Source organism: Bombus affinis, chromosome 10, assembly GCF_024516045.1.
Source record: "Bombus affinis isolate iyBomAffi1 chromosome 10, iyBomAffi1.2, whole genome shotgun sequence".
NCBI classification, from domain to species: Eukaryota; Metazoa; Arthropoda; class Insecta; order Hymenoptera; family Apidae; genus Bombus; species Bombus affinis.
This window is the reverse complement of record NC_066353.1, coordinates 656,274-682,814: the sequence shown is the minus strand read 5'-3', so window position 1 is coordinate 682,814 and position 26,541 is coordinate 656,274. Positions and strand designations below refer to the sequence as shown.

Here is a 26,541-nt window from a genome sequence, read left to right as displayed (position 1 = left end):
TAAATACGAATTCGATTCGGCCATAGCTGCTTTGTTCCTCTAAATTCTAAATGTATCGCGTTAACAACATGTGCAATTCGCATCGAGGTCGTCTTGCCATGGTCAATATATGGCCCTATATCCGACGTTGTCGCGCAAGATCGGCACGATAATTTTCGTGGCTCGTTGGTCGTTGGTTTTCCGAGCGTTTAACCAACCACGCGATGGATCGTCGCCGCCGGAAGTCGATTATAACGTAACAATTTAGCCGGGGCCGACGCTGCAGTCGGCTAACAAATTTTCGAGAGGGTAGCGGTCGGGACGATGAACTTTCGCCATTAACGATCACGAGTATTGTTTCCAGCTTTTTCGTCGCTACCGTTTAAACGATCGGCGGGGTTCTGATGAAGTGCCGTTTGATGGTTTTCGATTCGAATTGTTCGCCGAGCGAAATAGAACGCGCAGTTGGAGGGACCGTGTTAAGTGGCATTTTTTTTTTGGTAATCCTAGAGTGTATGTGTCGAGTAATTAGCGTGGAATGTATCTCCTGGTTTCTCTAATTAATGTTTATTACCTTGTTCTTCTTACGAAGGTAGCGACCGTTCTTTATTTCTTAAATATTTCTCCTTCTAATTGCCTTAGATAATAAATTGTTGACATGGAATGCTCCTTCAATATTTCTTCGATTAATGTTCTTTATCACGTTGTTCTTTTCACTGGAAATTAGCTAGCGATAGTTCCTTTTTTTAATTCCTTCGATTAATAATTCTAAAACAATACCAATCATCTAATGAATCTCTGATTGATTTCTTTATTCAATGTTTCATAATATTTTATTCTTCCTATAAATGCAGTAATAATTTTCAATTTCTCTTCCGTTAATTCTCAATATCTCTTTTATATTCTTCCAATTGATTCTTTTGTATTTTCTCCGACAGAATTGTTTCTTGTTATTACATTTATTATAACGTACATCGTTATAGCCACGAAGAGTAATTTGCTCTTTTATTTATTTATTTTTTTTTTAACTCGATCATAAGTTATATCATACAGCAATTAATAGATGTCGTACGAAGAAGATACGAAGGGAGCGTCCGCTAATTCGCGTAAATGACTTAACATTTTCCGGGACCAAGAAATCCTATCTACCCTTCCACGACTAAAGCCAATTAGTCGGTGTTTCTTTCGAAAACGTCCCACCCTAATCTGGTCTCGGGGTGTAGCGTCGAACGAGATCAACTTCCCGGCTTGTCCAAGCAACTTTTTCCTAATTGCATCGTGCTTATCGCGATACAGAGACGAGGACCGGTTCGCGAGCGGTGCCTAGGGCAATTTCGTCGCTAATTGAAATTTTTACCAGCGCCAGCGCCCCAATAGACGGCCTGCAAAAATTGGATAACGTCTTTTCGTGAACTTTTCATCGAGATGCAGCGAGAAAAAAAAAGAAGGAAGAAGAATGTTATAAATATTTGGCGAGAGAATTTCGGGGAGCTTAGATGGTTCTCAAGGTGGATTTTATTCTAATTAAAGTGGGTTTAAAATTTCGAAGAATTCTCTTGCGCTGAATTTTAAGAATTCTTGCTGAATTCTTACAATTTCTTACGAGGGGAAAGAATTTTCATATGTCGTTCGTTATGTCACGGTAGATAGTGATATTTTACGATATTGTGGTACGTAATATATCGGAAATTCTTTGTTTCGGTATTCTCCAACAGTATTTTAATTATTCGATAGCTTATATTTTCTTGTTTGCTTTAGTCTTTGAAAGTAGTTTTTGGTTACTGTTGACCCAATAATTCTCGAATATCTCTATTATTTCAAACAATAGTTACGATCTCGATGAAACAGCGGATTTTATATCTAAAATTTCCTGAAATATTATGGCTTCCAGTATAAGGATTATATGCAGAATGTATGGCGCAATATATCGAGGACAGGTGTGTAACGTGGACATAAGTGCGCATGTTTGAATTGAATCCCTAAACATTTTGTATTCAACGATAGCGGACGGATTTGCTCGAGCTACCATACAATCGACTTGCTTCGATAGATAGATCCGCTTTTCTCGCTTAAGGGATTAAGGAAAAATCTTTCTCTTGTCTGACCTTAAAGAAGAATTCTTTTAGACATCAAAGGAGCCTTTAGTGCCTTGGATCGTCTAACATTCGATTCACAGTTCGACTCACGCGTTAATTTCCTACAATTCTTATTTTAGGGAACAGGAAAGAGAAAGTGTTCGTTCCCCGCAGTTATTCAAAATATTAAATTTCCCTTGACAATCACAATGTCAAAAATAAAAGAATTTAATGAAGTAAACGAACCGAACAAATATTATAAATGAAACGTTGCATCAATGGAATATCGGCTGTTGATCCTTAAATTTCTCACCAATTTAAGAATCAATGATTCAAGTTTTATTCATATTACAAATTATTTTTTTTTTAATTTGAATGTTGCCGATTCTAATGAAATTAAAAGTGAAAAAGCAGATGATCAGCGCTGCACATTTTATTATACGTTTCGGTACTGGAAATGTGTAAAGTTTAGTTTCTCACTGATTTTACAACCGCGGTGTATCAACTACAATAAATTCCACACCACGAAGAAGCCCCTAAGACTGAGATTAATCGCCGGTTAATTAAGACACGTTGGAGGCAAGGATAATTTTATCAGGCAGCTAGCTATTGCCAGGGTTAATGCTACGGTGATATTGGCCGAGCTAGATACGCCGATGACAGCCGCAGCCTGATATACATCCCTGGCATTGTCGCGGAGAGACGCCAGACGCCCTTCCGCGTGTAACACGCGCGCGCACACGCGTATATATATCTATACAAGGTGCTCCGTAATTCATGTATAGTGTATAGTGCAAGGAAATAGTGACGGAGATACGATGAAGACGAGGATAAAAAATAACAGAGTTGCGTTTTAGGTTTGCAGAAAATTTTCGAGAAAATCGAGTTTGAAAATGAGAAGTAGATTTGTATAATTTCCAAATAGATAGGAGTAGATAATTGATAGGAAGTTATTTTACAGCGAAAGTAGATCGAAAATGGAGAATACAATTTTTTCGTTTAAAGCCTCATTTTCAAGAAAATTAACTTATTGATATTCCAACAAATAAAAATTACTAGATAAAAGAAAAAAAAAATATCTTGTTAGGGATTGATCAATGACAAAATTTTCTATATTTTTATAAATCTTTGTCCTTTTCTGTTGTGGTTTTTAGGCGAATTTTATAAAATTTCGATAGTAACGATATCATCGATTATTTGAAACTTATCTCGCAGAGTAAACGCGTTACTTATGAAATGACACGATATTTCGAATCTGAATTTTCTCGAGAATGAAGCTTCCAAAGTAACTTTGTTATTTCTGATTTTCGTCTTATTTCGAACCATAGAACCTCATTGACCCCGTTTATACTACGAATTATGGACCACCGTGTATATATGTTGTACGTGATGTTAATGCACGCTCACGTTACTGTGTGAACACCGGTTTGACCGTGGTTGAACTCTGTCGCGAACTATCGCGTCTCTGGATTCCACTTGCTAGGAGATATTGTCTCGCGACGTGTGTCAGCGTGTCGTTGCCTACCCACGCCTCGCTGTGACTCGATAAAATTATCCCGTTGACGAGTTACGTTAACGAGCGAGACGCGATACCGTGGATGGCGGTAATTCGGCGAGACGTTAGGGCTGCTTCAGACTGGCGTCGGTTTAAGGTGACGCCTGTGGGCTGGTTTTTGGCGTGTTTAGGGCTAAGAACACGATTACGGGTTAAATTTAAGATGATAGTCGGCAAGACGAGATAATTATTCAGGAGATGTTAGTTTTAGAAATACCTTCTGGGGTTCAGGTAGTTTCCCATTTGTTGTTTAACACTAGAACTACCACACCAGTTAAATTGACTGGTTTTATAATTTTATCTTAAAATTCTTACTTCATGTTATATTTTTCCCCCGCAATCATGTAATGACTTTCGCAACGATAACTAAAGGAATAATATAACGAATTTTATTTTGTTTTTTATGTATTCAAACTGAAAATAACTTTGTATCAAGGCTACTTATACCAATACCGGTCATAATGACTTGTCAAAGTGTAAAAGGGTCCTGCAATCTGTTTATCGAACCCCAATTAACTAATTTCCTCGTTTTCTACAACTTGTCACACGTTTTTTAAATTTTTACTGTGTATCATTCAATATGACGATATCAGTTATTAGGAAAATTCCGGATCGATCGCTAGATCGCTAGATGCTAACACTAGAAATACCACACCAGTCAAAGTGACTGTTCCTACAATTTTATAAACGTGCCAATCCTCGTTTAAGGATCATGGTTGCAGATGGATTAATAATACCAAAAATGTACTACATAACATGGAATTCCTTCTGTAAGAAAGTAATAAATCAATAAATATAAAAATATTCTATTGTAGTATCGTGCGGAAAAACCTAATTAGAAATTGATCAAAACAATGCCGTCTGTCCTTTGGTTATTAGTTTATATAAGGAAAAAAAGCCTATGTGACTAAAGCCACCTAGTTCTTGCGGAGAGTTAACAGGATGGGATTAGAGAGAAGAAAAAATAACGCAAATGGACGGGGCGATTTGAATTTAAAGAGTTGTTGATCGAGAAGCGTTGAGCGGTTGATCGAGAAGTGAAAGTGAGTCGAGAGATCAGAGTTAATCGAGGAGTCGAAGAGAGGAGTTGTTAGCGTTGTTGAGTTGCGAGAGGTGTTAGCGTTGTTGGGAGTAGAGTTGTTAGCGTTGTCGAGATGCGTGAGTTACTAGCGTAGCTGAGAGATTGAGTTGTTGGCGTTGTCCAGTTGCGAGAGTGATCGAATTAGAGTAAAACTGTTACATTTAGTTCCATATTAAACAATCATCGTTTTCTGTCTCATTAATATCTGTATAACTAATTTATTGTAAATAAATTACAAATTATAAATAGTGCCGGGAAAAGTTTATATCCTAATATATATTTTTTCCACGATACTACACTATTATTAGGTATTTTCTAAAGACCAGTCATTTTGGTAGAAATAGCTTCGTATTAACTATCGTGTTAATATTCTAATTAATATTCTCATTAATTCTTTGAGATGTATGTACGATTGAACTAAATCTGGAATATTGTAATAGGCAGTTGTGCATTCATGTTTGGTTTAATTATTACAAAAAAAGCTGATAAGTTCAAACTGAGAGCTGTTTCAAAAGCTAGTTGTTTCAAGCTTCATTAACAGGACACGAGTTATAATATTTCTTCTGAAGTATTTACGCGCGTTATATCTTTATCGTCAAGATTTCTTGTGTTCCTGACAATGGATACAACAAATACAAGTAGAATAACACAAATAGAAGAGTATTATAATCATATTGCGAACGTTCGTTCTAAATTAAAATTTCATGCATATTTGAGAGAATAATGAAGAGTGGGATCCCCTTTAAAAAGTTGACATCAAAGTATTATAGCATTAAATTCCACGTAAAAGAGAAAATCATCTTCATTGCCATCGAATCGTTAGGGAAAATTGCTGTCGATTCGTTCGATCAGTCGCATCAAAGAAGTATCACAAAGCTTGGAAGACCTCATTGCAGCTGTTCGTCCATTAGAAATTGAAAATGGAGAAAAAAATCCAGGACCTGCTTTCGTATTCACCGTACTCTCTTTTTGCTCGTTCGATCGCCAACGACTCGTTATAGGCGTGAAAGACGAAAAACGGCATATTGATCGACGTGGCATGTTAACTCGTCGACTGACTCTCGCAATTGAGTCTTTTAGAAGTCAAAGTGATCAACATCGTTTAATTAACGTCGAATTTCTCTAAAGGTTACTAAGGCTCATTCCTATAAGTTCGTTTTTGTTGAAATGATTTTTCAAATAATTTTTAAATTTTCTCGTTTCCTGACAATATTTCTTTTATTTAACGGGAACTGCTTAGGTGGCGAAATATTAATATCATTTTCTAATGAAATTTCTGCTAAGAAGACTCTACGCGAGTCCTGTTGAAAATTATGTTCTCTCAAAGATCAGGATTCACGTAAATCCAAGCGATTCTTTCATCAGCAATCGGGAAACGTAGGAAGCACGTTGGAACGTAAAAAATTCGATGGCGAATTAATCTCTCCGTATACTCTCCTCGTTTCGCCAACCAATCTCCTATTCGCCAAAGCCGAAAAAGAAACAAACAATCGAAGCATCGAAACAATGCAAAATCCACATCGCATTGATCGAAATTTCCTGTGAAACAAAAGGTTAAAAAAAATCAAGGAAGAGGAATTCGATGAACAGACTCTGGTGCAGTCGAAAAAGCGTTAATGGGTTAAACTAATTTCACGCGCCATTTCGATCGTTGGAAAACAAACGGGCATCGTTAAAACAAACCATGTCCAACTTCCACCAAAAAAAAGACTAAAAAGAAAAATAGAAAACTGTAACGAAGAAAAAAAGTAAAAGCAATAAAAAAAAAAAAAGAAAATTCGGAAAACAGAAAACCGGAACAGAATACAAGATCTCAATTCGCTGTACACGAGAAACAACTTGTTCGATTCTTTCTTTTTTCCATCGAACGACGACCACGTTGTTGCGTTATGCGTTACCCTATCGCGATTTGAATCGGTGTTCGAGTTTAATTGAACGCGTGTATAGGGTTTCCGGCTTCGATATAGCTTGCAAGCTTCGGGAAATTTTCAACTGACCTGCCGGGGGATTGACTTGGAGTTTCGGTATCGGCGAATAATTCGCGATCGATCTACGGGGCGAAACGAACGGAGCTACCTCGTCAAATTTTTCCCGCCGCTCGAAATTTCCAATTAAACGCGCTCGAACGCTCCCGCTGCGCTGGCTGCTGGCCTCTCCGGGGGTTAGTTCACACGAAATTCGCGGAATGCATAAACGGCGACGCGTCGATTTCCGTTCAGGCGATCGGTCCCGCGGCGTTTCCTACGACCGGCACGATCGGAAGCCGAAAGAATTTCGATTTTCCACCACGGCTTTCGCACTCGTGATTGTACTACCGTTTCAATTAGTCTTTCACGGTTGCGATTTTGGCGCCTGAAATATACGTAAATTTTTGGCCACCGATGTGCAACACCGATTGTCCTCTCCTCATTATGAGATCATTTGAGGGTGTTTGCGCAAATTTCTTCTTCATTTTTGAGACTCATGTTTCTAATTATCGAGCGACTTGAGACGATACGGAGTTTTATATTGAGCTGGCAACTAAGTGATTGCGGATTTTGTGAAACCACCTAATGACAATATTTCTATTGTTGATTTTCTTACGCCAGGCTTTCGTTCGAATTTGAAAGCGTCGTTTTGCGAAGATCGAAGATCAAGTTATTGTATCGTTTGTAGAATTTGATTACTTTTATTATCAATAGATCGTGAATTTTTCTGCATCTTTTTGCAGTTTATATTGTTACATATAGATGCAACACTGGAAGATTATATCCTTTAATATGCACCTAAATATTCTTTGTATTCTTAATTAAATAATGTGAAGAAAATGCATAAGTATATGTAATGATGATTCCATCCCAAGTTCTACAATTATTTCTGAAACGTCGTGCCGAAGAACGGAGAAAATCAGCTTGGGGTACAAACACTATTTCATTATCTTACAGAGCCTCAAACGTATACGTTGTCTTGCAATTGTACAAATTCGTTATTTTGCTCAATTACAGATGGAATAATCTTAAAATCCAATTAGGAGCGAGTCGCGTTTTCAAGAAAACTTGAATTTCCATAACTTATAAACTCATGTTGATAATAATTTGCACGAATATCACAAAGCAGGTAGAATAGAAGTAAATGTAGGAAGAAATCTACTTTTTACTAGAATAGCTATGTGTATGTATAGAGTTTGTCAAAGGGAATCAATTTAAGATTCTCTTATCTAGGAAAATTTTCTAATCAAAGTCTGTCAAACTAAAGAAAATCATTATTGACTTCATTAACGATAATATCGACTTAAGAATAAGAAAAGTTAAAGAATGAATGTATAATTAAAAAATTCAGTATACCCACGTACATCTAGGAAAATAATCGCAAATTTTCTCGCCGGACTATCCAATTTGTTCATACGACTTTCCCGCATTTAACAAATTCTTGGAACCGCGAGAGATGACACGCGATGAGAGTGTTTTTGAAAAATTCGTTGATTCAACGGTCCATATCGAAAATTGAATGAAATCAAGTCCCGTCGGATAGTTTGTAAGCGATCTAGTGAAACGGGGCGACCGCAATTTTGCGATCGGGTAACAATTCAATTAAATTCGAGGGAGCCAGGTCGCCGCCGCCGCTGCCACTTCCGCCACGGGACACATCCGGAAAATTTCGTCGATGCAAAATTTGTCGAGCCGGCTCGGTATAAATGTGCACGCGATCTCGCGATGTGTTTCGAATCGATCATCGTCGATCGGTCGAATTAAATGAATGCTGCACGTTATTTTAATTCAAACGGTAATTCCTTAATGTAATTACACGATCCCGATGATCGATCGGCCTTTGTTTAGTGAAACGATAACTGATTCCGTGTTTGCTTCTTTTGTACCGTTGTAAATTGCCTTTCAATTGGAATTTCAGAATGACATTATCTCTGTCTGTAATTTCTTTTTCCATTTCACTCGTATTTACTGTTGCTTACGCTTTCAGAAGAATATATGTCGTATACGTTTCTTTTGTACCGTCACGCGTAATTGATTCTCGATTGAAGGTTCACTATATCGTCTTGTATATTTGTAATGCTATAATTCGAATCCTATTAAATTTTGGTTACAATTTCAATATGTTGTTACGTGTATTTGTCATTTGCTACGTGTCATTTATACTTTCAGTCGTATTGGTTTTTGATTACGGATTCGAAAGAATAATCTGCATATTTATATTTGTTTATTCGCACGTTTCTTTCGTATTCTATATTAATTACTTTACGATTGGAATTTCAGTATGTATGTAATTTTATCGTAGGTATTATTATGTGTATTTTAAAAGTTCGTCTAATTAGGTATTAATCACTCGCGCTGGCAACTTTGACTAGCGTCGCTCGAAACGAGAAGGCTCGCAAGAAACTTACGCAAAGAATTTTACACAGACTAATTTATTAAACACTTGATTCTTTCAATTAGGAAGTTAAAATTCATAAAGCAAAAGGAGAATTTATCTTATCTACATTCGTATCCCTCCAATTGTCTTTAAACCTTTTTAATTTGCAAGCTTCATCTTGGAATCAGAACGATTCTCCAAAAGTCTTCTGTTAGCATTTTATATAACATTTGTAAAGCTGTGACAATTCGTCCTACTTGTATTTTTATTTTTATTCCAGAAATTCGTAAATATTGCCATATTTTGCTTTCGCTTTCTATGTCTTCATATCCATTCTTTAAACACAAGATTAATTTCACAATCCTCATTGCCACTTTCTTCCTCATCGTCAGACATCATTCTACACTGCTTCCGTAATGGAAAAACAATTTCATCGCAATCGCTATCGTTATCTAGTTGTTTTCTTTTGATACTTGTCGAAGTAATTTCACTAAATTCGCTGTCGCTTTCTATTCTACGATACAGGTTGAAATTATTAAAATACAAAATTTATTATTTGATTTGCTTGTGCTATAAAAAAAATGTATTGCAACTATATCGATGACTCCAGGGAACCAGGTGCAATCTGAAACTGTACCTCGACAAATAATCTCAGTCGACGTTGTTTTTATTTCTGCGACAACCGCCTACCAACGTGTTGGACACGGGTTGGTGAATTCGAAACGAAAATATCTCGTCTTTGCCGCGCTAGTGGTTAACTGAAATATCATTTGAATAAATGGAGATCAGACGAAAGGAGCTCTGCTACAGAAAATACAATGATGCAAAAAATTCTATCTAAAATACTTGCCAACTATAAAAACTCTATTTCCCTCTAAAATGATAGAGTTCAATAACAAGATTCGAACTGAGCGAAGTATCACTGAACGATCACTAATTCGCTACGAGCTATAAGCGATAAAAATCCTATTCCAATAATTCTCGTATCGTTACCCCGATCGTCGTATTATTCAGATGAAAACTGTTTCGTTCCATTGCTGACATCGTTTCGAAGATAAAGATCCAATCGCCTCTCCAATGTCCCCTCCCACTTTCCAGCCATAATAATCGATAATCATAGGCGAATTAGGTCATCGTACCAGGGAAATCTCGACTGAACAGAGACGTCCCAGGCAAATTTCCACGAGGGCGCCCGATTTAAGGTTCCCGTGGGAATCGTGTCGCGTTTAATTGCAGCTTTTTAACGGAGGAATGTCGGCAGCTCGATCGTCGCTTCTGATAAGGATATCGTTGAAACAGAGTTTCGGGAAAACGTTCAGAGCTCTGACCGAACGGCAAGCGACTCGTTTTACACGAACCCGAATGAAACTCGTTCGAAGCGAGTATTAATCGTCCCGTTTCGCAGCTCGCGTGCCTTCAACAATATCAATTCGAGCGAATTGACGCGTATTAGAAAATGTTTATAGGACGTAATCATGGTATAATCAGTCAGGCAACGATTCTATGTGAAAATATAAGTGGAAAATAAAGAGTAAGATTTTTTCATATGGCGCTTTCTTTTCGATAAAATTTCAATTGAAAATTTGTTTAGCGCGTGTGAATTTGGCTAGTTAAAATGTGTATATATGGGAAAATAAGTAAAAAATGTAGAATAAACTTTTTTAAGAAAATAGACTTTGAACATGTTTTGTTAAGAATTGTCTTGGCAAACGCATATTGGACAAAATTTTTTTGAAAACGAAGCGTCCCATGGGAAAGTTTTGTCTTGTATTTTCAACATATTTCTCTACATTGAATGGCGATCTCGATGTACTATGATTATTAAGATGCCTTGCGTAGACATAGTTGGACGCTGGTTTCGATTGTTTATAATTGTCGTCTTTCGCCGTGAATTTTCACCGTGACATTCTATGGAAGAGATCTCGCGCTACGTTTCATTATTGTTTTTCTCTCTCTTCTCCCTTTTTTCCAATATCGAGATGAAAATGTGCAGATTGTTTCTGAAAGGTCCTCCGAAGCTCTTTGGAGGACACTACATCGTGTCACGCTCGAACGTTTTTGATATAAGCGATGGAAATGGAATAAAAATCGCGATACGCAATCGCTCTGGGTGTCAGAACGCCGTTGCTCCGAAGAGGTTCGAGTTTGCACACGGAGGTACTCCGGTGATAATTTTTGGAAAAATCTAGTAGCTGAATCTTTTATCAATTTTGCGACGTAATTTATAAAAAGAAAAATCTATTCTCTATAATATTCATTTATCTATTGCATCAAGATTTACCGATAAAAATCCTTTACCGCACAGACGAAAAGATACAATCGTACAGAGTCGTTGTAGGATAATAAAAATACAAGTACGTTCCTTTTGAAACTAGCACGCGAACAAAAAGAATTTACAGATTCGTAGAATTTATTGACATTAATAAATATACGATTGATGTAGGCAAACTGGCCATAGAGAAACCAATGTTCTCTCTGACGTAATAGGCAGCATAATGTGCATTGACATTGACTAAAATACTATTAGTCCAAAGGAAGATACAATCTCGCAACAAAAAACAAATACATGTTATACCTAAGAATCATTCTTGAATACAGTGGCGTCCAAATATTAATAACAACTACTGTATTTTGGATATTTTATTCCTACTATGTATATATCAATCACCTATCTATCTATATCTATCGACCATCCATTTTACTTTTAAACTTTTCATAAATGCATAAAAATCTATAGTCTACTCATAATGTAATACGAACGTACGTAAACATACTTATACCATCCGCCAAGAACAGTTTAGAGTCGACCGGAAACAACGAGAAGCTTGGAAGGCGTTCGAGTTGCGGACTCCGGTACGAGCCACGTAGAACAGATTCCTTGGAAAGTTGCGGGCAACGACGCGTTCCCGTTTAATATCCAGCAAACCGTCCGAGTTCCGATCGGAATTTCGTGTCGGAAAGTTTCACGCGTGACTTCGCGAAACGATCGGAAGCGTTCGACTTTGCACGCTAATACCGACCGCCATATACCTCCAACTTATCTTTTGATCGTTCTGTGAAATTTCCTTCTGGATATCAAACGATCCGCCTCCTTCTTCGTCTATCGATCTTCTTACGATCGAACTGTCAACGAGAATTCGCCGAACAGATCCTTTGATAAAGGGATTCGGAGGATTCTTGACGAAATTCGAAGATCGTCGCGAAAAGGAGAAAGGATCTTTTCTCGGGAATTCTTCCCGAGGTTTTAGGAGGTTAAACGCTCGATAACAGATCGTCGAAAGGATATCTCGTTGAGTCAAGCAGATGACGCGGAAATAGGCAATATTTAAATAGCATTCTTTGTGGACGTCTCCTTACGAAGCCTTCTTTTTACACGATTTCTTGAATGGCCCTTTTTCTATTTTTTCTTTTGCAGCACCACGAGATCTTTGTCCGTGAAGTTTTGCTTTCCTATTTAGGTTATTTTTTATATTTTTCTTTTGTGGAGGTTCCTTTCTGTTTTAAGTCAATTTTTTTAACGGTGTAGCTATGTTTACTTTTGGAGAACGACGGAGTTTTTCCCCCCGTAGAGTTTCATTTTTTGCGTTTAAAAAATTGTAGCTTTGTTTCGCGAAGATTTTTTCTGCTCTATTTTGTATTTGTTCTTAGAAAACGAAACTTTTTCCGTGAAGCTTCCTCTTTTTCATGTGATTTTTTAAACAATGCCTTTGGTGTCTATTTTTGGAGAATGATAAAACTTTTTCCTATAAAGCGTCGTTTTTCGTTCTACATAGGTCGTTTTTTGTTTTTAGGGGATGATGGAACTTGTTTTGTTAAGCTTCGTTCGTTTATTTAGAACATATGTTGAATAGCGTCCTTTTATTTTTATTGATAATAGAATAGAATCTTTCTACAAAGAATATTCCTTTAAATGATTTCCTGAATAGAATGATAATTGCGTAGCAAATAATCAAATCTAATATGTCCTTCTAGATATTTTTGAATGCTATATTTTTGCGGATATTTCCTGAGAAAAAGTAAAAACTTTTGATGAAATATATCGTTGTATCCACGACATTTTTAAGATATTTCTTCGTAAATGTTACATTAACAGAAGATAAAATATTTCTGCAAAATGTTTTTATGATTTTTATACGACGTTCATTACGAATATATTTTTGAAAATAATTGCAAAAAGCTCGTCTCAACATGATTTTACACAAGTTCGAGCAGGTTTCACGAACGTACTAACAGAAATAGCGTAGTTCTTGCTTTATTCCTTTCCAATAAACGTCGAACGACTTGCCATAACTTTTGCCAACCAGACAAGAATAAAAACAGAAAATTCGATGGAATCGAGAATGAAATGTGGTTTTTGATTCGGCTGTAAATAAAGTTCCGTTGTAAATAGATGTACGCCTGATTAAATTTTTTCTGGGAAGCTTACCCGGTTTTCCTGGTAAAAACACTAAAAACTGTGCAGAATTCCTTTACAATGCGTAAAAACATGTTCGATCGAATTTGCAAAACATCGTGCAATTCGCATCAAATGCGAGATATGTTTGCCATTTTCTGGCTTTGCGAAACGTCACGCTTTTTATCATTCGATTCATTTTCAATTCATTCACGTTCAATTCAACCGTTACCATATTTTTTATTAACATAATTAAAGAAATGAAAGAAACAGGAAATTCGATGGAACCGAGGTTGAAGTGTGACTATTGATTCGGGTGCAAATGAAGTTCCCTTGTAAATAGATCTACGCCTGATTAAATTTCTACCGGAACGCTTCCCAGGTCCCCTGGGAAAAAAACACTACAAACTGTGCAGATTCGTTTACAAGCCACAATAATATGTTCGATCGAATTTACAAAACATCGTGCAATTCCTATCAAATGTGAAATCTGTTTGCCATTTTCTGGCTTTTCGAAATGTCACGCTTTTTATCGAATTGTTCCTCTTATAAATGTTATGTAGAGTTTCAGATATTTTCGATCAGTCAAATGGAAACACGTTTGATAGCTACACGCGGTTTCGCAAATATGCATAGCATTTGCAAAGTTGCTCGAGGCTTGACTAAATATTTTTTATTCGGTTGGCTCTACGCCAAAAAACGCGCAAGTTCTCCGGGCAATTCTTTTTTTTTTTTCGAAATTATTCCCTGGATGATTCCGAATCGGATCGCGGTCGATCGTTCTGCTTTTTGGAAATACGTTGTTCGTGTGTTTCAATTTTTCGGTGTGGCTGAAATGTCACAAAGCTACCGACGTAAATAAAACCACCGTTTTCTACGTTCGAAGATTTTTCATTCGTTAGTTTATAGTTACAGCAACAATACGTAATTAAATAATAATAGAAATGTATCGAAACTAGAGTAGACGCGCGAAAAACTTCAATTAATTTGAATTTGCAACTTTGGAAACGTACGAAAGGACGCAGAAACGTAAATTTTCGTGTTGGTTTACTGAAAGGAGCGACGCGGCATCGCGTTCTTCGTGGTGTTCTTAGCGGTTATGCAGGGAAGATCGGTTGCAATGGAGTCACATGGCGGGCATCCAACTCGCACGGAATCTGCCTGAAGCTACTCCAAACACGCGGCTGCACGCGCGTTCTCCGAATCTGTCGGAGAGTCAGCGTGAACGTCCAGAAAATTTGCGTGTTACGCGAAGCTGCCACGCGAGAAATGTAAACATTAAAGCGTACGTGGTGAAAGAAAGGGTTCGTGTAACTTGGCTCGTTCCTTTAATGTCAGACACAGCTGGCAAACTTTCGTGTTCATAATGGATTTCAGATTAATTTCCGCGTATTTCAATGTTTGGATTAAATTGCAGTAATAATAGTATTGAATCAAATTGTTTAAACGCTCGTAGTATATTTCACGTTTGGATTAAATTGTAGTAATCATGATATTCAATGTGACGATTTAAATGGTCGTAGTGTGTTTCATGTTTGGATTACATTGTAATAACCGTAGTATTAAATGTGATTGTTTAAATGCTTGTATCGCAATTTCTATTATTCTCTGTTATTAAAAATAACACCCGTAACGAATACAATGAACTTTTTGTTTCGATCATTTTTCTATTTGAAGGTTAATTAATTCGCGAATAATACATCGCGGAGCTAAAACGTTACGACAATGAATTTCTCCGGGAAATCAATAATTCGTCGTTTTCGGGATAATTAGGAGGAACGTTTACTCCATTAGAATAGAGTTTCGTAAAGTCCATTGTGATAACTAGTTATTAATGCGGGCATTTCGATTCCCTCGGCCTCGCCTTCGTGGGATGTAACTGACAGCAACAATCGTTATTCGAAGGAAATTTTGGCGAATGTTAGTCGAATGGTTGGCACGTGACTCGATTGCGATTAGAGAGTTTGAATGACTGTCGAACGCACGCGTATACGATTGCGAGACCGTAAAAGCTTCGTGAATCCAGCCACCGTTTGCGATTTTCCTTCCTTTTTTAGAAACGAAACTTTTCCACCATTTTATCGTCAACGGTCTGTTATACTATTTTTCAGATAGAAAATTTGATCTAATTTTACGATGAATATATTTCACATTTTTACGAAGACTATTCCAACTCTAGATTTAAAGATAGAAAACTGATTTTCTATTTTTTAAATAAAAACAAATCTTCATCTGTCAATTTTATGTTCTTTAAGGATGAAATATTTCGATAAAATTGCTGCTAGATATCCTGACTTCGTCTTAAAATTCTTTTCCTATAATTTGGTTATTTCTGTTACAAATACGTTCGTTTCAAACAATTGCAAATTTCAACATTTTCAACTTTAAAAGCGTCCATATCTTCTTTCACGATTTTCCAACCGAAAACATATCGAAGAACACAAAGAAATGAAATAGGAACAAAACAAAAATTCGAAAATTTCGATTGCTTTCAACGTTTTCAAATTGCAAATCCTTTGATATTTTCTACTATAGCTCCCTACGCGTAAATATTTTTCAAGATACGAGGCAATACAACGAAATATCATGAAATAAAGACAGAAGCGAAACAAAAATTCAAAAACTTTTCACTATTTCTCACGTTTCTGTAACTTAAAAATCCAAGCATCGTCTTGCCCGCTAATCCATCCAAATATGACAAATAGAACGCTGTTAAAATACAAAAAGACTAAAAGTTAAACTAAAAAGCCAAAAATTGGCGTTTTCGAAGTTATCAAATCCAGCGATCACAATATCTTTTCTTTAACTGCGAAAGATACATTATCTTGCACAAAGAAGCGTGATAAAAGAGTAGAGAAGAATTGAACGTAACTTGAAAGAAGTTTAATCGCTCTCAACGGTTTCAAATTTATAAAACAACCAATATCTTCCTTCTTTTTCTTCCACCTGGCGATAGACCGCAAAGAGAAGAAACAGCATGCTGGAAGAAGAGGACGAAAATAACGTCATCCATTTTGCCGAAAAGTAATTACACGGTGGCCGGATTAAAAATGAAAGGGACAGCTCTAGCCTCGCAAATATTGCAGCCGTGCGAACGAAATCGTCGCGCGTTTCTAGGACGAATCCCTGCGGACCGCCTCGAGAGATGAACGAAGAAAGTGAAAGGAAGAAGCAAACGAAAGTGAAAGGAAGAAATAGAAAGAGGGTAAGAGAGGGAATGAGGAAGGTGAAAGAAAAAGGTAGGGTGGAAGAAAGCTGCGGTCCAGCAGCCACGTTCGTAACGTTTTTCGTTCGGGTCCACGGGTTCTCTTATTTCGTCGTTGCCCTCGAAATGGCCAAGGCATCGGTATCGAGTCGGGCAAGGCGCCAAATCACACCCCGGGGAAGATAAAAACGAGCGACGAGAGAAGAAGGGTTTGGGAATTATTGGGAGTGCCGGAGGCTCGGTGGAGAAGGCGCGAAAGGGGGAATCTTTTTTATATTCTTGCTCGGGCTTTTGTCTGGGCGAAGCCCCGAAAAAAATCGACCGGGACGTGCCGCGAATACGGTATCCACCATTCGATTATCGTATCCGGCGGCCATTCGAATTTCGAGCAAACCTTTTTTCGTCGTCTCTTTTTTTATTGCCTTTTTTCTTCCTTTCGTTTTAATGTCTTTTCGTTGCACGTAATTAACGAAGGAAGATATAATTAGAAGATTCGTTGGAAGGTATGGAATATGATGATTAGGCAATGAGGTGGCAACAGGGCTTGATAACTAATTATATGATAGTTGATCGATAGGGCTTGTTGAAATCACGTGATTTCCTTTTATTTCGATCTTTTGCATTGCATTGTGATTACAGAAGGAGGATTTCGAAGTACCTTCCAAATGGTAATTAGGGAATAATGAGATGGTAATCAGGTAACGACGGGGGTTAAGACGATGTTCTTTCTTTCGCTATGTTCTGCTTTGACTTTTTCCATTGTGTAATTGATACAGCGTGATATAAATCGAAGAACTCGTTGTGGAAGGTTTTCGAACGTTCGGGACCCGGGTTCGATTCCCGGCGCCCGTGATCCTATTTTTCTTTCACGCATCAAAATAGAAGAATAATTAGCAGTACCCCAGCAGCGACATCTACAGCCGGCAACTACTACTATCACGGACAATATATACCACCTCTACATTGGTGGCCCCGACGTGATGCCCGTAGCGGCGACATTGTTTTGCCCGGAGTTCACGTTACTTGTATTCTAACGGTCTCGATACTCCGGGACAAAACAATAACATGATTTTATTTGCCTTGTAAATCATGTGCCGCTACAATATCATTGAAATTGCCTGTGTTTTTTTACCATTTAAGTAAAGTTATATTACACAGACTGTTACGAAACGGCGACTAAATACTTTGAATGGAACAAAGAGCATGAGAAAATTTCAGTTTCCTTCAATTTCGAAATAACGAACAAGCCCTGCTCTTCCAGTAAAATTCCACTTCTAATCTGAGATAGCTTTCAATGCTTTTCCCATGGCTAAATGCACTATACGGCAAGTAGCGAGCAAGAAGATAAGAGTACCAACAAGAATACAGGATAAGTTTTCAAAGACAAGATTACGAGGCTTCGAACGAATCGTAGAAAATATAGAAGGTTAGCGGAACGAGCTCTTTTCACGGTAGACGATTGCAGGGCGTAAAATTATATCGGGCTATTTCTAAGAGTATCGCCCAATAGAGGGGAATAACCGATAATCCTTGGGTCGAATCCCGTACCGAGCTTACCACTGTATAATTGCCCAGCTCGGATTCAACGAAAATTTACGGATACGCATTCACCATTTAACGTCCCTCTCGATGCTGCTTAATAACCTGCTATTAAATCTTCCGATTATACCAGCCTAGTTATCACGCACCACGCTGATCAAAGATTTTACAGTCCAGTTAATATAGTGACGCGTGTTTGCCTCGCTAATGAACGACTTTTTTTATCAACCAACAGAATTATCCACGATTAGTAATGTCGGATAGAGAGTTAGCAATTTTGCGGCTTCATTGTCTACAAATTAAACGTTATTGGCTAACAAAGAAAAAGAAAGAAAAAGAAGAAGCATATTGGACTATTGTTTCCTAGTCTTCGCCAACATTACGTGTTTATTAAATAATTCTTGTGTAAACTTTCTGAAAATTTCATTTGTAACTTTTGAAACACATCTACAATACAAGAAGTTGAATGAAACTTTCGGTATTGAAAATTGTTGAAAACTCGTGGACCAACTCGTAAGAAACATAACATTTCAAATTTCAAAATATACCAATTTCTTTACGCTACGCGAATTTCAGTACGTGAAACCATTTTCGAAGTCTACATTGCAAGACAGAATCTTCAAGTAAAATAAATAAAATATTCTCAATAATTGACAGTAGGCGGAAGTAGAATAGTATCGAGTTCAAAGCTCGAGGCGCATGACCAATAAGGAAGTTAATCACCGACATGATATACCATATAGTTGCTCGTATGGTTGTCTAACGATGTTCTAAAAGTGTATGTTTCGCGAAGAGACGATCGTCGTCGTTTCGTGTGGCATAACCGGCGTGTAACGAGCTCGTTAAACAGCCTCGAGCATAACCAAACCCGTGGGCTAATCACAGTTGTAAAACTCACTTTCTCAGAGTGGCCAGACGTTCTTCCTGTGCTTTAATGTAGCCGTTTAGCGTGTCGATGAGTACCGCCTCCGTCTCAAGTAGCTCTTCCATGTCCGCTAACGCGGTGTAAAGCTCTGCGACGCAGCCATTTTGCAACCACGTGCCCGTAATCGAAATTAGAACGACCACAGCGATTATATTCGACGACATCCTTCCGTTTCTTATTCCCTTTTGGTATTCTGCAATCATAAAACAACAACAAACATAGAGATAAAATGAATAAAATTAAAAAGGATATACAGTGACTTGTGAAAAGTATATTGCTTACTTTCGTCGAATTTTTTTTATAAATTGTTATGCGCGTTATGCGAAATTTTGTGAAATGTCGTTAACTTTGTAACGAGATTATGGTGATTTTGATAATAAAATCTGAAACCAGTCTGGAAAGATATTTAGAAGTTAGAAGACACTTATTGCACACGGTATACTTAGTGAAAAGTTGATATATGTATGGCGAACAGAAGTCTTAATCGTCTTAATTGCGACTTATTAAATATAGTAAATGATTGATTCCCGAAACCTTTTGGTGACATCTTAGATGTGTATGCTTAAGAACAAATATCTTCCAACTTTAATGTATGCACATTTTCACATTCAATTGAAATGTTACCAATATAATCACTAGATCGCGGATTTTTATTCAACTTCATATTTTTATTAACATAACTATAGAAATGGGAGCTACGTAAAGGTTTATTTCACCCATTAAATCTTATATTATAACAAGTTTCTAATAGTTTCTAATTTTTATATTCTTGCATATTATGTGCATCTCGTGGATTTTTTCACCATTTAATTTCCCATAAATACGAAAAATTCCAAATGTTGTCTATAGCGTATACGTAAAAAGTTTGTAGTATTGGAATACTTCCGTGAGCCACTATATCTACAAATCGGTAATCTTTGTCTACAAATCGGAAGCGGATTACTCTCGCCCCTGCGTTGCCTGCCAGCTTTTCCACCACGCACAGTAGAATGGGACACTAGAAGAATGGCGACGCGAAGGGAGAAGCGTGTAATCGAACCAGCATCGGCGATTCGTTTGGCCGATTAATCGTCGCGGATACTCGATCGACTCTCGTTCTCTCTCGTCCCGTTTTCGTTTTCGCCCTATTTTGTCTCCGCTCTTCAATTCTTACCCCGCGTTCACCACTTTCATCCCCTAACGCCGTCGATAGAGCGGCTCACTTTTTCGGATGAAAAAAAGCGACACTAACGAGCACCAAATGAAGATAGATGGCTATCAATTAATCACGCTTGCCGAGAAAAAAGAATTTTTTTTCGCAGATTGATTCGAACCTTCGTATTTCCGCGTGCTTAACGCGCGCACCTTTCTCACGCTGTTTGTCTAACGCTTCATTACGCAGATCTGTATAATATTTAGCATCTAACGAAGCCGACACATCTTAAGTCTTTGAAATGATTTATTCATGAATTTTTAGTTTGATTAAGTCTCTATAATCTTTGCTGATAGTCATAGATTAGCAGCTATAAAAATTATTTGCACGTGTGCCACTGAAGCGTTTCTTTATTGTCGGGTCCTGCATTTCATTTTTGCATTGTATTAAATTCTTATAGTTGTATGAAAGTACTACTACCATATATAAAGTAAATATACTTGTATTTAAAATTGAAATTTAATATACTTGGGTCTAATTAACTTCCACGTAAATAGTACAGTGATGTACTATTACTTTTTGTAGCTACTTGTAGCCATATATCTTTTGCAGATGGATGAGAATATTTTTCAATTTTGTTTTATTCATCTTATTATCTTGTTGTTGTATTTGCTGAAAATTGGTATTGGGTTATTATTAAATGATATTTAACAATGAAAATTGGTTCGCGCCTTTTTGTCACGTAAAAACATATTGATGCGCCCAATTACTTTTGTCAAATTCCTCTTATTCAATCATTAATTAATTGATAAAAATGATTCTCGTAACAGACCGATAGCATAATGTAATGCCACTATATTTCTTAAGCATTGTACGTAAAATTATATGAAACGCTAAAAGTACGATACTCGTAACATTTTTGAAATTACATTCGTGAAATTATAAATTTACATAAATCCAGTCCACTCGTAGGCAAGCAAAACTCCAATCCCAGAGATTTAACTAAAAATCACATGGTGATATCAGCTCGGAGGAGAGTTTGACTGCGTAATCGCGATTCATCACGGTTGCCCCGTGATGTTTCAAACTTTCCTTCTGTTCCATTTCTTTCCAACTGGTTTCGTTTCCTCTGCCGCTCGTTTCCAAGTCGTTCGTTAGTAGAGTATCCAGTTTCCACGATGTCTCGAAAAAAGTTAGACGAAACTCTCGTGATTGCATTAGCATTCGAAGTTTTCGAACGAGAATTCACCTCCTCCGCACGCCTATTCGTCGCTGTTCGAGCGAGGCTGCCAGCAGATCCTCTCTTTTGCCATGGAACTTTACCAGGAGAGAGAGAAGTCTTCCGTTTCTGGCCGGGCGCATCTCGCCCGCTGTTTGCCGATTAAGCGAGTGCCGTTTAATTGAACTGAATATGCAAACGTCTTGGTTGAACGGTGATGCTCGTTCGTCGACGTGCCTCGAATCTAACGCGCGATACAAATAGGTGCGCGTGGACGAGCGAGCGAAACGCACTCGACGACTTTTGATAAAGCATCCCCCGTGATTGAAATTGATATTGCCATTTGTGCTCTAGGCGCGGCTATAAACCCCTTGTATTTGCCCGCACACGAATGTAATCGCGTTAGCCGAGATAGAGTTTTAACGGAATCGATGGACGTTTATTGGTCTGTTTTGTTTTCTTCGGGGACGTTGCATGTTTTTTCGCTATGTGATGGATCGTCTGGCAAATTGGATATCGATAAAAGTAGGCGTACAGTTTGGACGTTTTTTTCTTTTCAATAATTGTAAAACGAAGAGTTCAGTCATTCTTTTGGCAATATAATTAATATAGGTTTTCTTTTCAAGAAAAATGTTACAAAATGGGGAAATTATTTGCTATGTCGAAAGATCTTTGTGCTGAAGCATCGGTGATTCTAATAGGATCGTAGAATGCGATAAGTTTTGGTACAATGTCGTTTCAAGATTCTTGCGATTGGAATTTTTTAACTTCTTCCGCAAATGGGAATTCGTAAAGTGAGAATTGTCTGTATTTATTACTCCTTTCGTTCGTCAAATATTCAGAGCTATCGAACTCTTTTACAAAAGGAAACATAAGAAAAGCAATTTTATTCATTCTCGTGAATAGTATCGTGATAGTGTTTAATATCGAACGTTGTAAGTGTATGTGGAAGCTAGGAATACAACGTGGCGGAGGTTCGTCACGAGTGTTTCTTCAGGTTCGCTTTTGCTCGTAGGTAACGCGTTAATATGCAAGGTATTCCGTAAGCTTTAAAATTCACTGGGAATACCGCATCAGGAATTCCTTCGACGGCAATTCCTAACTTCTCGCCACGTTCCATGCGTTCCTTAACAAAAACGTCCGAGATAAAAACGACTTACTCGAGACTTATTGTTAGCTCCTCCCTAACCACAAACTCGTTCGCTGTGAATCATTCGATGCTTTATTAACTTGCTAAACGGCCCGCGCCGAAATTTTCGGAGAACGCCGGAAGCTATTTTAATTAAAAGTGACAGTACGCGTAGTTTCATAAATATTCGATATTTTTTATCCGAAACGTTTCAAAGTTTTTGATAAAGTTGATGGGGAATTGAAGATTTTATTAATTAATTCTACTCTTTCATCCTTTAAATATTCGAACGTATTGACGCTTCTTTTATGGAATTATTATTTGGTTTTTATCACATTTTATCAAACAAGATGCATATACACAGTTTCTCACGAGGAATTCTTTCGTTGTGGTTTCACCTTCTTTGAAAAATTGTTCCTTTCTTCCAGTGACACTATGAAAGGCAGATAATTCCGGGCGTAATTTTCATTCCAAAAATTAACAAAATATGATTTTTATATTTGTAGGGAAATTTAATAAGCTCGAATATCTTTTTGAAAATATAGAAGTAATAAATAATTACAGAAATGCACAATAATGCAGATATTTAGAAAATATTCGTCTTTCGCGGAGCGTAAATTCTGGAAAACTTGTCGGCTTCTTCTTAAGCTATCGATCGACGTTTCACTTTTTTTTCCTGGTCCAGAGGGTCGTCAGGCCGATCGCAAATTAAAGAAAAATTCTCTAATCGAGTTTCTCCCAGCGCGTTCGTGTGCTTCATCCCGACACTCCAACTTCTCTGGACTGAGGATTAAAGTTAGGGAACTGAGCGACTTACACCTGCCCGATCGCCGATTTATTCCGTCACGCTTCCACAAATTTCCTTCTTCGTCTTTCCGCCCTTTTTACCCGGTCGTTCGTCAGCCACCCCTTTTGTTCCTAGTTCACGGCCACTCGAAAGTTCAAAAGCGGTTGCTCGAGCACGCGAATCGAGTGGCTTCCAAAAACTCAGCGGCAGACAAATTATAAATAAAAATGTCAACTCTATCGATCCTTCATGGAACTGCATTTGTTTTTTTATATATTCATACTTCTTATATGTTCATTTTTTAGTTGTTTGTATATTAAGCATTTTCGACAAGTTTCTTTCTGAAACCTCGAGATTTATTTCAGCTGCCTACAGTATTTCTGTAAATAAAAAGTATATCATTAGAGTAAAGTACAATATTTGAATAGATGTTTCAGATGTTTTTGTAATTATTAGAAATATGTGCTCGTTTTTTTTTTGTTTTTGTAATATTACTGTAAGCTTTAAAATTGAAATATTGCTATATGTATATTTACTTTTTCGGTTATTGTATTTACTATATCGTTTAAGGTATAATCATTTACATGTAATACATTTAGGTACACACTGGAGATTGATATTTTTTTATGGAAGTGATAGAGTATTTCCTATTATTTGCAAAGAATCATAGTAACATAGATGGGAAAACTAACATCGTTCCAACAAATGAAAATACAAATCTCATCCTTTAACGAGCTTCCACGAGAAGAGTGAATTTCGAAAAATGTCCAAGAATATTTAAAACTGAATTTTACTGAATTTCGATTGATCATCTTTAAATAATATCTTGTTTCTTTAGTCGTTTAGAACTAAAACGTTTCTGTAATTGTTCTCCATATTTACTATGCAACGATTAAATAATTAAATTAGGTAAATAGAATAAATAAGATAAGTCAAGTGTTTTTGAAGAAGCATTGAAGTAAATACCCACTATATAGATAATTTGTTCAAATGAAATCGGCAGTCAAAGGGTTTTAAGCGAACTGGTAGCAGCGTAAAAGGGCAGTGAAAGGTTGTTTCGACGTTTTAAAGAGTTTTAACGATCTTTCGAGGACTTTCATTTTGAAACATTTTGTATGTCGACTTTTAGTTGGAAGTTGGAAGAAATTCTCAAGTGTTTTACCTGAGATATTCGACTGATCTTTAAAGTTCGAAGGGAAGGGGTTGTTTTCGCTCATGCTTTTCTCATTTCGTTGATGATTTCAAAATGATTAGTTGGAAAGTAATGTCGGTGATTTCGTTCAGAATATTATTGTACAATAAAATCCGATGATAAACAATAGTATCAATTACGGCTGATTTTCGATATTAATATTTAATATTGTAAAAGTGGATGGAGCACCCTTTATTGTGCTTGGAATTACGTAGAGTACCGTTGATACGGGCTGGCTCGTTTCATTGTTCAAAATTGGACAATGAATTTTCTACGTGTGACACGTTCTATTTCAATCAATCGTCCTTCATATTTAAAAATGTAATTTTTACTTGTGTAGAAAGAAATTATATTTGTACATTAAAGTGGAAAATTAAAAATATCACAAAATAAGCCACTGTGAATGAAGCAGCATTTCGCAAATTTGGAAGCTTAAACATCTTTTACATTCAAAAAGCAAGAAAGAATCGGAAACTGTATCGTTCGAATCGAATGATCGGAACGCAATTATCTGCTTACAAATCTTAGTATTCGTTCTTAACGTAAACGGAGAAAAAAATTGGTAAAAGAGAAAGCCCGTAGGACACGAAAAACAAGAAAGACACGAAAATAAAACGAAAGAAAAATCGGCATTCTCCCCTCCATTGTGCGACGCGAAAGGAGGAAGGCGGTTGGCGGAGAAAGTGGCGGCGCGAAGGACCCCCTCAACGTTTTACAAACTTTTGGAAACGGCTCTTCTTCGGTTTCAATGGCCCTTCTCGCCTCTCTTTTCTCTTTTTCTCCTTCCCTCGGACCTTTTTCTTTTTTTATTCGGGGAAAAACGAGGAAAACGATTGTGCGGAACAAAGGGCCGACTCGTTCGCGAGAAACGCGTTTTCGCCTTGGCTGATGGAACGGCAGAAAAGAGAAAAACGAGATTCGCGAACGAACGCGCGCCAACGACCGGAAATCTAATTGTTCCAGCGTAATTCAGCGTGGCAGACCGCGCTTTGACCAGCACTTCCATTTATCCCTGTGACCATCGGTGACTCTGTCGCGGTCGACTCAAAACCGAATCTAATCTTCTTCCCGAACTGTTGTCGAAATCTGATTACCGGAAGCTCGATCCTTTCGACTTGTGTTGTCTTTTATAGTCGTGCCATCTCGGCGACTTCTTGTTAGTTTCGAAAGAAAGGTGGAGTTTTGCCGAAGGCTAGTGAGTTTGGACACAGTTGCGAATCTCTGTAATGTACTTTGAGGTAGATGGAAGAGGTTGCTTTATCAGTAGATTTGACGTACTGATAAAACAACTTTATCAGTAGACTTGATGTAGACTAAATGGGAATTTATAGAAAATGTGTCCTTTCTTTTGGATGTCCTTTTTTTTGAGTTCGGAAAACAATCGATTTCTTGAGAATATTGATGATTTTCTAGTTGCGAATCATTCTGGCGCATTTTGGTATAGATGAAAATGGATTTTTATGAATTCAGAGGGATTTTAAGCAGCGTATTGTATCAATTACGATAGCCTGTCTGTGGTTACTGTGAATGCATTTTCAGATTATTCGCCGTGATGACAAATGCATACATTCGCAAGAATCATTAGCTGTATTTGAGTGTTCTCGTTTTATATGGTTATATATAATTATTAGATCGTCATATACAATGGTGTACTTAATATGAATAGATAGCGACAGAGCATTTCATAGTTCCTGTTTTATAGCCTGTCTTTTTCCTCTAATTAAAACTTGAATAATTGTTAGCAAGTTAATTGCAAGTTGAACTAACGACAGCTTGGGGGGACGCTTGTTACATCATTTGGAATCCGCTCGGCGAACAGCTAAAGAGGGCTCTTAAGCTGATATTTTAATAAATCTTCCGTTTTTTTTTTTAAATTTAATTTCCACATTAAAATTCCATTACATTGCCGCAATTTGTATTCTAATTAAGATAATAATAATTTTAAATAATTCTATCGATGATATATAATAATTAAACAGCGAATAT

General features: G+C 37.2%; 1 protein-coding gene across 6 annotated transcripts in view; it reads right to left on the bottom strand.

Moving 5' to 3' along the window:
- LOC126921207 (prolyl 4-hydroxylase subunit alpha-1) overlaps nt 1-26,541 on the bottom strand; it is a 369,220-nt gene that overhangs the window by 39,364 nt on the left and 303,315 nt on the right. For all 6 annotated transcript variants that reach the window (XM_050732551.1, XM_050732548.1, XM_050732550.1 and 3 more), the window contains one exon: nt 19,070-19,289. In XM_050732551.1, coding sequence (XP_050588508.1) covers nt 19,070-19,260 — 191 coding nt within the window. In that variant the 5' untranslated portion in view covers nt 19,261-19,289. The remainder of the gene's footprint in view (nt 1-19,069; nt 19,290-26,541) is intronic.